The sequence below is a fragment of the Equus przewalskii genome, chromosome 7 (genome assembly GCF_037783145.1).
Source record: "Equus przewalskii isolate Varuska chromosome 7, EquPr2, whole genome shotgun sequence".
NCBI classification, from domain to species: Eukaryota; Metazoa; Chordata; class Mammalia; order Perissodactyla; family Equidae; genus Equus; species Equus przewalskii.
In genome coordinates, this window is record NC_091837.1 from 44,788,243 (window position 1) to 44,801,905 (window position 13,663).

At 33.8% G+C, this 13,663-nt stretch overlaps 1 protein-coding gene across 1 annotated transcript in view; it reads left to right on the plus strand.

Annotated features, from left to right (window-relative positions):
• The window catches only part of SMCHD1 (structural maintenance of chromosomes flexible hinge domain containing 1), a 137,307-nt gene that overhangs the window by 100,116 nt on the left and 23,528 nt on the right, over positions 1–13,663 (plus strand). The window contains exons 38-44 of the mRNA XM_008537392.2: positions 3,743–3,869; positions 4,044–4,163; positions 5,285–5,370; positions 5,977–6,099; positions 9,466–9,656; positions 12,038–12,147; positions 12,413–12,483. Coding sequence (XP_008535614.2) covers positions 3,743–3,869; positions 4,044–4,163; positions 5,285–5,370; positions 5,977–6,099; positions 9,466–9,656; positions 12,038–12,147; positions 12,413–12,483 — 828 coding nt within the window. The remainder of the gene's footprint in view (positions 1–3,742; positions 3,870–4,043; positions 4,164–5,284; positions 5,371–5,976; positions 6,100–9,465; positions 9,657–12,037; positions 12,148–12,412; positions 12,484–13,663) is intronic.

Below are 13,663 nucleotides of genomic sequence, written 5' to 3' on the forward strand. Positions count from 1 at the left end.
AGATAGGGTATGTACACTTGAAGCCTTGTGGTAGTTATTGCCAGTTGCTCTTCAGTTTATATTGCTACCAGAAATATGTGTATGTCCTCATAATATTACAAACCCTGAATATGAACGTTTTTTAAAATTCTAACCAAGCTTCCTATATTTAAAAAAAATGTTTTCTTTGTTACTAGTAAGGTTAAACATTTTTTGTGTTTTTAATCTTTGTAGAATTGTCCCTTGACTCTTTTTCATTTGGAATGTTCATCATTTTCTTCTTTATATTAAAAATATTAGTGTTCTTTTGTATATAAGTGCTTTTTCCTGAGTTTGTCTTTTAGATTTTAGTTTTGTGTATATTGGGGCAGTTGAGGCAAGAGGAAGGCTCTAGTATTCCTTTTTTTTTTTTTTTTTTTCCTGAGGAAGATTAGCCCTGAGCTAACACCTTTTGCCAGTCCTTTTTTGCTAAGGAAGACTGGCCCTGAGCTAACATCCATACCCATCTTCCTCTACTTTACATGTGGGATGCCTGCCACAGCATGGCTTGACAGGCAGTACATAGGTCTGCACCCGGGATCCGAAACAGCGAACCCTGAGCCGCCAAAGGGGAAAGTGTGAACTTAACTGCTGTGCCACTGGGCCAGCCCCAAGGCTCTAGTTTTCTTATGCCTTTAATCTTTGATTTGTCTGGATTTTATTTTTACTGTTTTTCAAATTCATTAACAAAATTTCTCAGTATCATTTATTGAATAATTCTGCCTGTATGAATAAATTGAAAATGTCACTTTTTCTTGTATTTTTTTTGTTGTCATTAGTCATCTTTATATCAATTCGAGTGCTAATATCACTTTGTTTTAATAACATTAGGCTTATATTTGGGGAGCCTGCCAGCTTGCACCTGGCCTACAGTTTGACTTGGTCTGGCAATGACTATTTTAGCATTGCCATTTTAATTCGTTTCCAGCATTTAAAGTTCTGGAGTTTTTACATAAAGATTTGCATTACTGATTTATTTGGAGAATTCTAAAGACCTGGCAGTACTGGGCCAAGATTCTCTTATAGCAGCAGAATTTTCCAGTGAGCAGCGTTCGTGCCACATCTTTTCTTCTCTTGACATTTAGGGCAGGTGTCATTTGCTACTTGTAAACTTGTTTTTTTATTTTTATTATAGCAAAGAGTAAAGTGAAATTTTCTTTTACCCTAACAAAAATTAGGTAATGAAAGCAACATGTTGAAAAATGAAGGGGGGAGACATGTTGCACATGCAAAGTGGGTTTATCTTGGAAGAATGCACGTCACCTATTTATCTATGTCCTATTTTATTGGCCCCCTGTAGGCATTTGAATTGGCTAACCCTGTGTACACATTTCTGAGATTAAGGCAGTACCTTAAGCTATCCCCCTGAAGCTGCATATAGAATCTAAGCTTCCTGTCATGCATATGAATTTCCACTAGAGGTTCCTAATATCACACCAAATAAGCAAAAATCTCTCAAGTCCTATTTGGCTCCTCACCCATGTATTTATTTAGTGGGTCTGGGGCAGGGCTGTGAAATCTGATTTGTGACAAGCAGGTGATTCTTATCATTAGGAATATTTAGAAAACACTGGCCTTAGAAAACAACCAGTATTTGTAAATGCTCCATGTTTGCTTGACAAGAACGTATATTGCTTTCTTTAAAGTTATAATCTAAATTTATAACTGTTCAGGTTTGTTAATTTTGTTATTCAGATTCTCTATATTATTTGTCTACTTGATCTGGAAACTTCTGAAAGAGATGTCTAAGTTTCATTCTGCTATGTGTCCACTTCTCATATTCCAAATTCCATTTTGTACTTGAATCCAGTTTCGGATTCTTCAGTCCTCTTGATTTCTGTTATTCTGTATATCCTTTTTTCTTGATAAGCTGTACATCAGAGATTACAAACTATAAAACTTTGAGTTAGGAAAAGCCTTCTTAAACAAGACATAAAGGAAAAGATTTTATATTTAACTATATAAAAATTTAAAACTTTTTTTTATATCATAAGCGTATCCTAGTCAGAATTAAAAGAACAGTGGCAATGTGTTGATAATTGTTGACACTGAATGATAGGTATCTAGAATCATTATGATTATATAATAAAAAAGGAAAAAGTTTAAAGATGATAAATTGGGTAGCAATGTTCCCATGTATCCTTTTTATATATACATGTAATAGAGGATTAATATATTGAACATATTTTTAAAAGCTCCTAAAGAACTTCCTGCAAATCAATAGAAAAAAGACAACCCTAGTAGAAAAATAAATGACTAAAGAATATGAACAGGTAATTAATGGAAGAGAAAATATTAATGAACAGTAAACAAGAAGCATGACCTCAATACCAATCAGGGAAATGCTAGTTAAAACAATAATGACTGGTTGTTTTTAATTCATCTTTTTAGGAAAAAAAATACTTGATATTAAGTGTTGGCCAGCATCAGGGGAACTGGTTATTCTCATATACTAATGCTGAGAAGCTGTACAGCCCTTCTGAAGGGAAATTTGATACTACCTATTAAAATAAACTGTTTTAACAAGTCATTATATTTCTCATTATCTGTTCTAGAGAATACACAAAGAAGTATTGAAAGATACTTTCGTTGCTTTATTATAAATAATAGCTAAAAAATTTAGCTAAAACTATTATAAAAAGTAGCTAAAAACTAAATGTTCATCACCCTGATAAAAGATATTATAGTGTAGTCTATCTATAATGTGCATAAATTTTAAAAATTGGTATCTAGACATTCTCTTGAATTGATCAACAAATCATATTGAATGCTGAAAGGAAATTGCTGAAGTATAAAGTATAAGTTATTTTTTAAAGGCAAACAGTATTTTATTTTTACATGTATTTATATTCGTGTAAATACATTGAAAACAGCTTTCAGAAACTAAGTGGGATTGAAGATTAGTTTAATGAGAGTCTTGTGTTCTGTGTTCTTTGGAAAAAATAATTGTTAGCTATAATTTATAACTTTATTCATGGATTGTTCTATGGTATTGATTTAGATTTTTAAAAATTCTCTATCTCTATCTGTGAATTGTATGATTGTAGTCTAAAAAAGCGAAAGAGTAAGTTTGAAAATATCATTTAGGATATAAATACTTAGATTTGCATTATTTACTAGTTTTATATGCCATGGTCTTAAACTAGGGTATATCAAAAGTTTTTCTGTGTGTACGTTAATGAAGAAAATACAACTTAAAAAAAACAAATCTTTAGAGCTTTCGGGACCTCTTGTTTGGTCACCTGGGATTTGTGGGTCTACTTCCATGGTAACAGCTGTAACTTAAACTCAGCATTGGGCTTTGTGAATTTCTTTGTGATTGTTTTTATAACTTTCACACCATCAGCTGTTTCACTGCTTCAGCTTACTGCTTGGAATCAAGAAGGTCTTGCAGGTCAAGATATAAGTGGCCATGACATTTCTGGTCTGAAAGAAAAGATACTTCTCTTGTAATTTTCAATTGTATATAATTTTTGCATAAGCTCTTTTTTGAGAAGATCATTTGGCTTTCAAACCAATACAGAAGGGTAAAAAGTTTTGTGTCTTGGGTGGTGCTGGTGATGTTTTAATCAATGTTTAATGAATCTTATGGGTCAGTCAATGCCTTTTCCTTTAAAATTTACCACTTACTTGAAAACAGAGCACAATGCAATATCTAGCATTTATACATTGAAAAATACCTTTTTAAATCTTGCTTTTCCTTACTCTTTTTTTTTTTATACAGAGCCTAGTGCTGGCAGAAAATAGTCCTGGAAGGGATAGTACCGAATATTTTATTATATTTGAGCCTCGGCTACCAGCTTTATCAAGAAAATTAGAATCATATATCCTACCGTTTATGTTTTACAATGGTAAGTTTCTAGGAGAATAGAGGATTAAACTGTTAATGTTCATGGTACTCTAGATAACCTTGTTTTGCTTTCCATTTACATGGTGCTTATTAGTTATCTAATTATATCACATATTTTGGAAAAGTCACAATTTTAAAATTATTTGAAGTAAATTATCTGAATGTTTTTTCTTAGATGTTAAGAAGCAGCAACAAATGGCAGAACTTACTAAAGAAAAGGACCAATTATCTAAATCTATTATAATGTATAGAAGTTTATTTGAAGCCAGCAAACAGCTTCTTGATGAAATGAAGTGTAAGTCATTTTGTATTCAAAGGTAATGAAAAAATTTATGCTTTGAGGAGTGGTAAGCCAGAAGGCTGAAACCGTGAAACACAAACATTGTCTACTTCCCTGGACTTACAAGTAAACTGCAGAAAGGTGGTAATGATAGTTTTTATTATTCATTATTTGATCTTCTTAAGATGAAGTATTTCTTCATTTTAAATAAATCTGTATCCTGCTTACCTACAAAAATTTGAGATTTTTTTTAAATTAGAAATCTGAATCTGTAGAAATTTAAGACCTTTGACATAACAATAATGTTTATATTTAGCCCCAGCTTCTGGCAAAAGATATTGGATGACAGTATCAGTGAGGGAGTGATGTGTAACTTAATTTTTAATTTGATTGATAGGACTGTATATATCTCACTTAAAACATCTGCAGTGTCACACTTTGGAGGTGTACAGGGCACACTCACTGAGAGAGACATCTGATTTGTTTTTGAATAACTACGCAGAATGTTGGCTACAATTTTTGATAATGTTTGTGTACTATTAAGGCATTTGCTGAGTTGTGCTCTATTACCTTTTCATATATCGGATTTTTTGCTGTGATTTTTGGCTTTGTGTTAATTACATAGTTGAAATTTTGATATGTTAACCAACAGATGTGTACTGCCTGTGTCAAAGTATACTCATTTTTGTATATCTATCCAAGATCAAGGCTATTTAGAGGATAATAGGAGCTAAGTAAAGTAATGAGATAATATATCATTTGTAGCACTGAAAATTGTTTTTATAAAGTCTTGTTTGGTTCTTAGAACAACCTCATGCAATTATGTGTAAATTATGTATAGTCATGTGGATTAGGATTAAATAACATCCAGGATTACTTAGAGTTTGCAGTATAATATCATAATATCTCCCTTAACCACATTAATTTTGTTTCGCATCTTTTGTGTTAGATCTGAAGCTTAATTTTAGATTTTTAGTTTAATTTTGACTTTCTAAGATAGTGACTTGACATTTTTCATTTTAGCATCAGCTGTTAGAAGGAAAAAATAAAAGGGATTGAAAATATTTATCAAAAACTATATTTTAGGGGGCTATCAGAAATTCATGCAGTTTTTTAAATTTTGTTTTTAATTTTAGGCCAAGTTGAAGAAGCAAAATTAAAAGAGGCCCAGTTGAGAAATGAACTAAAAGCACATAATATTGACATTCCTACAACACAACAGGTATAGTTTCCAAGTATATGTGAAAGATTTCTCTTTTTATTAAATTCTAGCCTATAATTTTTTTTATCATTCATATGTTAATAGGATTGTATGGGCACTATTGTTTTTGGGTACCAAGGCATGTGGATTATAGTCTAATCACTTACCAGACATTAAGGGAGACTAACAAAATGATGAGTGCTCTTTTCAAGGAAATTGCACTTTGTATTTATAATGTAATGACACCAATGAGTGAAATGAATAGTACACCAACTAGAGAACTGCACTGAAGAGGCTTAAGTAATGAACAGTATATGAGGTGGCAAAGAAAATGAGAGAAAGTAACAAAAGACAATAGTTTTTTTTAAAACTTACTTTCTTTTGTGTGTGTAACTCAGCTTCAAAGAGAAGTCTGGTTATAGGTTGTGCGTTTCTTAACTAAGATAGAAAAAAATCAGTGAGATGGAAGCTTTACATTATTGTAACCATATTCTTTTGAAGTAATGCCTGCTTAGTAACTTTATGTTCTTGAGTTGTCCAGATTGTTGATTTTTCTCTGCTATCATTATGGGCTGCCTGGTACAAGAGTAATTGCCCTTGTAGTTAATTTTTCCTTATGAATTGCAGATGCCACACATTGAAGCGCTTTTGAAAAGAAAGACATCAGAACAGGAAGAACTAAGGAAAAAACCTAGAAGATCATGTACTCTTCCAAACTACACTAAAGGCAGTGGAGATGTTTTGGGAAAGGTTTGTATTTAAGCCTTTTTAGAGGCAGTACATTTTATTATCTTGTTTTGTTTTAAATGTGTTTTAAAATGACATTATATTAAAGGAGTGTCAGTTTCTTTGTACTTTTAAGTTTTTTCCAATAAATTACTTGCTCTCATTACCATAATAAGGATTTGGCAGAATTTAAAACTGAAATGCGTAATTAATTCCGTAATTCATATTAATGTTGAGGGCTGTGGCAGAAATTGTTAGCATGTCTTAGTTCAAGCCTTGTTGTCTACTTAGAGGTGCTTTCCTGTTATGTGACTATATAAGTAGCCAAGACCTTTACATGCGACTCAGGCTTCAATGAGACAACAAAAGAGAGAGAAAGATCAGAATTTTTCTGAATTCTGAGTGTAATGTTGTTACAGAGAGAATTCTTGGATGCTCCTAGAACTTAAGAAAAAACAACAACAAACAAAAACTTTATACGTATTTGCTCCAAGGGAAACAGTGCCATTGTTCCTTCTTTTCTTTTATTATTTCCTTCTTTGGTTTTACCTTTTGTCAAAGGAATTGGATTTTCATTTTTATCTTACTATTCTTCAATCAAGAACATTGGAGTTTATATTTTTTCTCCATCAGAATTCCTGTTTGCAATTATTAGTAAGTTCGTTAGCTAGGTTTTGGTTCTTCAGTCTATATTTTGATTATCATCTGCTTTTTCTCCCAACACCTTCAATTTTTAATGAAAGGTTTGTGGTATGTATGCATGCTTTTTACTTGTTAAACTTTACATTTAATATGCATCTCACCTTGCTGCTTTTACCTCTGTTTTAAAATTGAGGAAACTGAAACTGAGTTATGCAGAGATTAAAAAACTTGCTCAAGGTTACATAGCTAGCAAGTAAGTGGCAGAGCCAGGACTCAAACCCAGGCAGTCTGACTCTAAAGTCTGTGCCATTCAATCACTGTTCTTTATTCCCTGTGTGTATCACTCTACTTTTACAACCACTCTATGAACTTCTTACAGTATTTCTAGTTTTTACATGAGGAAATAGAAGTTCAGAGAACTTAAGTATCTTGTCAATATATGGTTAGTAAGAGACAGAACTTAGATGTAAACCAAGGTCTTTCTGACTCAGAAGGTAGTCTCTTTGTAAATGGTTCCCTAATTTCACAGGCAAAGTATACCCTGAAAATAGGGGTAATGGTTACTCTAGAAGTGTGGAGCAGGGTTTACTACTGAAACTGTTACATGAATATCCAAACCCCAAATGCGAAAATTGAGAAATTAAGAATGTAAATTCAAAAATTGGAAAACAAGATGCTAATATATAATTTTTTAAATCATTATTCCTCAGAACCAATTTCTAGAAAGAAGCGATCTTTATAGAAAGAAGTAGTCCTATGAATCTAAGTGTATAAATATCTATAGTTAGCCTAGTTTCAGGTAGTAACATACCACATTTCAGTGGTTCATTTAATATAAAATTCTTGCTCAATATGTAAAATTTTTACCAAAATATAAATTTTAGCAGAAGAAATATATTTTAAAGTCTTCTATTCAAATATTCCTCATTATATATCATGACAATCTGGGGGAAATCTATGAAAATCATTTTATATGGTTTCTCTTCTGTCCTCTCAGAAGTAAAAACCCTCTCGCTCCAAATTATGCTTAATCTTCTTCCTTGATTCCTCTTAAAAACTTCTTCCTGGCAATATAGTAGGAGAGAAGGGAATGTTTTTCACCCAAACCTTTTGTTTATTTTTGATGTTGAGAATACCTCAATTAATTTGGATATTTTAGTCGTGTCCTCCTTAATTCCAAATATCTTGAAATCCCATCTATATTCCTTTTTTTTTAAGTGCCATTTGTTTCCCATCCCTAACTGAGGAAGTAGTAGTAACATCCATGAAAATGGCTAGGGTGGACTCAAAAAAGCTGAAAAAGTAGTTAAAGTTTGAAGGAACAGAACATTGTCCATGGTACACAGGTGAAAAAAAAAAAAGTGAGTTCATGTCTTAGAAAGGATTAGATTTTTGGAAAAAGAATACTGTATGTGCTTCATGTTACCTGAAAGTTTGAGGAGAAAATGTGATGTTCAGGGGTCTATGAGGGTCTCCAAGCATGTCTTCACTTAGGAATAATCACCCCCGTCGTAAGATTAGGGTGCTTGTGAGCAACCACAGAATAGATAACTGTCCAACACTTACAGTCGGAAGTAGAATGAAGTCGCTTAATTTGGTTTGACGTACTGAGTCTTCCTTTGTTGGCTATAATACTTTTTTCTTTTTCTTTTTTTTTTTTTTTTACTGAGGAAGATTAACCTTGAGCTAAAATCTGTTGCCAGTCCTCCTCCTTTTTTTCACTTGAGGAAGATTAGCCCTGAGCTAACATCTGTGCCAGTCTTCCTCCACTTCATACGTGAGTTGCCACCACAGCATGGCTGACAAATGTAGGTTTGCACCCAGGTTGCGAACCCATGAACCTGGGCCAGCAAAGCAGAGCATGGGAACTTAACCACTATGCCATGGGTCCAGCCCCTGTAATATTTTTTTCATCTTTATTTACGTGTGCTAGTTTCTATGCATGTCTGTTTTTTTATCTTTCTTCCACTAACTTCTAGAAAATTGGAATACAAGGGTAGACATTATGATGTTTTTAACACTGACACACAACATTTTCATTGCTAGGGCAGGTTTTTGCTACCAGATCAGGTAAGAATAAAGGGTAAGCGTGACCATACATACCAGTGCAATGAATGAGGTTTTGAAGTTGGCCAACTTCAACCTTGTTGGGCTTTGAGCAAGAATGTTTGTAACTAAAGTTTCATAAATAGGAGAGTGACTGTTTATCCTAAGCTTGAAAATGCTTTTGTAAGCAGAAGAAACGATTCTTATTGGTGACATTTAGGTTTGTTTTCTGAAAGAAATAGTATAGTATTGGAGTAAAATATCTACTTAGAAGGATATGGTATATTACTGTATTTGTGTTTAATTGAATCTAAAATTCCATTTATTATTGTATGTGTATATTATTTTAATGTATTTTATGATTACTTTATCAATTAAGATACATCCCAATAGTAGAGATATTAAATGTTAAAAAATGTGCATCATTAGTTAGCTGATAATGTTCCAAATATTTTTATTTGGTCTTTGCAAAATTTACTGAAGTTTAATCTGTGGAACAATGTTTCTGAAATTTAACAGCAAAGTAGACAGTTTAATATATTAAAGCGAGTACATTTTTTACAGCTTGAGAATTTTTTGCTAATTCACGTGAATATTTCAGAAAAGTCTTTTTACTGTTTACACTTGGACTTTTAAAATATTTAATATCAAATTTTATATATTTAAAAATTTTTTTACTTGACTTTTAAAAATGGGTTATAGATTGCACACCTGGCACAAATTGAAGATGATAGAGCTGCCATGGTTATTTCTTGGCATCTAGCAAGTGACATGGACTGTGTGGTCACCCTGACCACTGATGCTGCACGTCGTATCTATGATGAAACACAAGGTCGTCAGCAGGTGTTGCCCCTTGATTCTATTTATAAGAAGACTCTTCCAGATTGGAAAAGGTTAGAAAAAAGTGAAAGTAGTAATTTTTTCTGAAATAACTTTTCTATTTTTAATCAAAGCACTAAATTTAAAAATGATTTCTCTAAAAGATGCCTGAAACAAACTGACTCAAATCATCTACAGTTATTTTGCCTTCATCGCAAATGTGCATACTTCATTAAAATTAGTATTTCACTGTATTCAATTATACATGCTGGCCATGTTTAATTTGCCAATTAAATGTGATTTCTATATATGACACATTCATACACAAATGCATACACACACAAACCCAAAGCAAATTTTGGCCTTTGCGACAGGAAGGATTATAAGATGTCATTATCATTAACAAAGTATGGAGCACCTTTATTTGGAGTAAGGGTATACATACGTGTCTTTTGTCCTGTTTGTGTCCTATGAAAATAAGCAGCCATCATTTAGGTAGAGAGGGTCTTTATTGGAACTGCCAATAACAAAATTGACATGTAAGAAACCATCTAGTTAGGATGTTCCATCCTTATTTTAATACACTACTGCCCCTCTTATCCTCAGTTTCGCTTTCCAAAGTTTCAGTTCTCAGTGGTCAACTGCGGTCCGGAAGCAGATGACCCTTCTGACTATTGTCAGAAGGTCCATTGGCCTAACGCAACGTCACAGTGCCTACGTCGTTCACCTCAGTTAATCTCATCACATAGGCATTTTATTATCTCACATCATATAAGAAGAGTGAGTACAGTCTCATACGACATTTTGAGAGAGAGACCACATTCATGTAACTTTTATTATAGTACACTCATGCATTACTTGACAGGGATGCTTTTCTGAGAAATGCGTCGTTAGGCTTTTTCGTCTTGTGAACATGATAGAGTATTCTTACATAAACCTAGATGGTATACATTTCTACACACCTAGGCTATATGGTTCTAATCTTATGGGACCACCATTGTATATGTGGTTTGTTATTATGCAGCACATGACTGTATATTGTTATTCTATTTTATTATTATTGTTATTAATCTCTTACTATGCCTAATAGGTATGTATGAATGGGAAAAAACAATGTGTGTATGTATATATAGGATTGAGTACTGTGCATGGTTTCAGACATCCACGAGGGGTCTTATTGTATCCCCTGCAGATACTGGGGGACTACTGTATAAATCTGGTGTTTTTAAGTAATTATTTGCTCATCTGTTTTTCAAAATATATTTTTAGGGAATAACTGCAAACCAATTAGGCTTTTTTAATTCACTTTTTAAATATTGTATGTGTACTCTGATTTTGACTATTTTTTAAAATCCACCTTAACAGACTGGAAGGAATGGTAACAAAACAAAAAAAATAAAACATATAACAGAGGGTTGACCAATGATTTTTCTCAGATCCCTAAGCAAAACTCTGTAAGGCCTGCCATTGAATAGGAATGGGGACTTGAAGGAGAATGAGAGCCCATGTTAAGAGTCTACTATGTCATTAAAATAGTATTTATTTCATTTTGTAATTTAAAAATAGATAGGGGAGACAGCTGGAATTTGAACTCAAATCTGTATGCTTCTTAAATCTCTCATTCTGCTGCTAGTCAGTACCCATTTTAAGGATTAGGAAATCCTGTCAGATCATAATTTCTGTGTTGATAAGAATAATACGTTTTGTGAAAATAATTTCTTTTATCTCCATAATCCCTCAAGACCAAGTTAAAAATCCTTGGTTTAGGGAAAGTATGAATTTGGTATTTAGGGCTAATGTTTGCTCTAGAAACTAGTTATTCTCTCTGTTCCTGATATTGTGCCTCTTACTGAGATTGAGTCAGCTGGCTCCTAGAGCCACCACGTCCCTAGCACTCCTACCTTCAAGGTTTGGGAAAGGCCCTGACACCCGAGTCTACTGCCATCTGTTGGTTCTCATTGTTATCTCTGGGCTTTAATGCTCCTTCTGTACACTGTGTGAGAGGGACAGGAGCCAGGGTACTAAACTGCCTCTCTCACAAGTGTCTAAGGCTTGGGCGTTGCCCTTCCCTCATTCATTCTAGGGCTGCTCTCCACATGAGACAGTCATATCATTGGCTTCCTCACGTAGGCCCAACTTAAAGTTACTGTTCTCAACTTAAAGCCTGCTTTTCTCCTTTCCTTGTCAAGCTAAACAACAGTTTATATTGATTTTACAAACTAATTGAGGGTAGTAGTACAGATAAAACTAATCATATATTTTTAAATATGGTACATATTGCTTTCAGTTCTAAGGGCATGATAGTCAATCCTTTAGGAGTATCACTTGTGGATGGGGAGTTGATTAAATGATTACAATGATATACAATATATTTATATTTTTCATATTACATTTTTTTTAGTTAAAAAGTTATATGTGTTTTGTTTAATGTTTTTTAAAATTTCTTTTCATTCAGACCTCTACCTCATTACCGAAATGGAAAATTATATTTTAAACCCGTTGGAGATCCAGTCTTTGCCCGAGATTTGTTAACATTTCCAGATAACGTAGAACATTGTGAAACAGGTAAAGGAAATTATGGTGACTTTATTTTATATAGATTTTACTTTTGTTATCTAGATATATAAATTACTGATTATGGAAATTTATGTTCTTAGTTCATAAGTGATTTTTAAAAAATATTTAATTCTCTTATTTTTTCCTATGAGAGGAAACTGTTGAATAAAATTTTAATGGTGGCATTCTTTCTAAGAAAAGTTTGCACTTTGTATTAATATTTTAATATCAAAGAAGTCATAATTTTAAAAATTCATTTATTGAATTTTTTTAGTATTTGGTATGCTGTTAGGAGACACCATTATTTTGGATAATTTGGATGCTGCCAATCATTATAGAAAAGAGGTATGTATTTGAATTCTTTTTTAATTTGTAGCTCCAATTTTAATGTATATTTTTAAAGTTTTAATGTATTAAAGCCCTACATGGAAATAATTTCATTTTATGATAAATGTGCAAATGATTAAGTAACCTTGTCAAAACCAATTTAAATACTACAAATTAATGAACAGCATAAAATTGGGCAGAATATATTAATAGACAGGCGCTGGTCTGGTGGCGCAGTGGTTAAGGTTGCACGTTCTGTTTCTGTGGCCCGGGGTTTGCCAGTTCGGATCCCAGGTGCGGACATGGCACCGCTTGGCAAGCCATGCTGTGGCAGGTGTCCCACATATAAAGTAGAGGAAGATGTGAGCTCAGGGCCAGTCTTCCTCAGCAAAAAGAGAAGGATTTGCAGCAGATGTTAGCTCAGGGCTAATCTTCCTCAAAAAAAAGAGCATCCTGGGGTCTGGCCCCATGGCCGAGTAGTTAAGTTTGCTTGCTCTACTTCAGTGGCCCAGAGTTTCATCAGTTTGAATCCTGGGCACAGACATGGCACCACTCATCAGGCCATGCTGAGGCGGCATCCCACATGCTACAACTAGAAGGACCCACAACTAAAAATACACAACTACGTACCGGGGGGCTTTGGGGAGAAAAAGGAAAAGTAATATCTTTAAAGTGAAAAAGAGCATTCTGTTAGCTAAACTTGCTAAGGATGAAGAACAGTTTTCTAACCCAGCAAGTCCTAGGTTGGAAGTATTTCCTTGAAATTATTTTTGAAAATGAATTAGTTCCTACTTTATCTCGCATTCATACTGGCTAGCTGATACTGGCTGCTGGCTAGGCACTCAGCCAGGGCTGTAGGCAGGCAGACTTGGATCTCATCTTGTGAGCCTCTCCTTGTGGCTGCTTGGGCTTTTTCAAATGGCGTCTAGGATCTAAGAAGAGGTGTTCCAAGCATTGCGAAGGCAGAAGCTGGAGGTCTCTTTAAGTCCCAGCCTCAGAAAGTACATTTGGTTGGTCAGAATCTGGCCAGTCCAAATCTAAGGGGGGGTGGTAGGGGTCGGGAATAGACTCTCTCTACTCCCTGGGAAAAGGAGCAAAGAATTTGCAGCCATCTTTATACCATAACAAGGTATTAAAGTAATTTGTCTTACAGACACGCTCCCATAAGTACACACAGATGTGTAGAAGAATATGCATT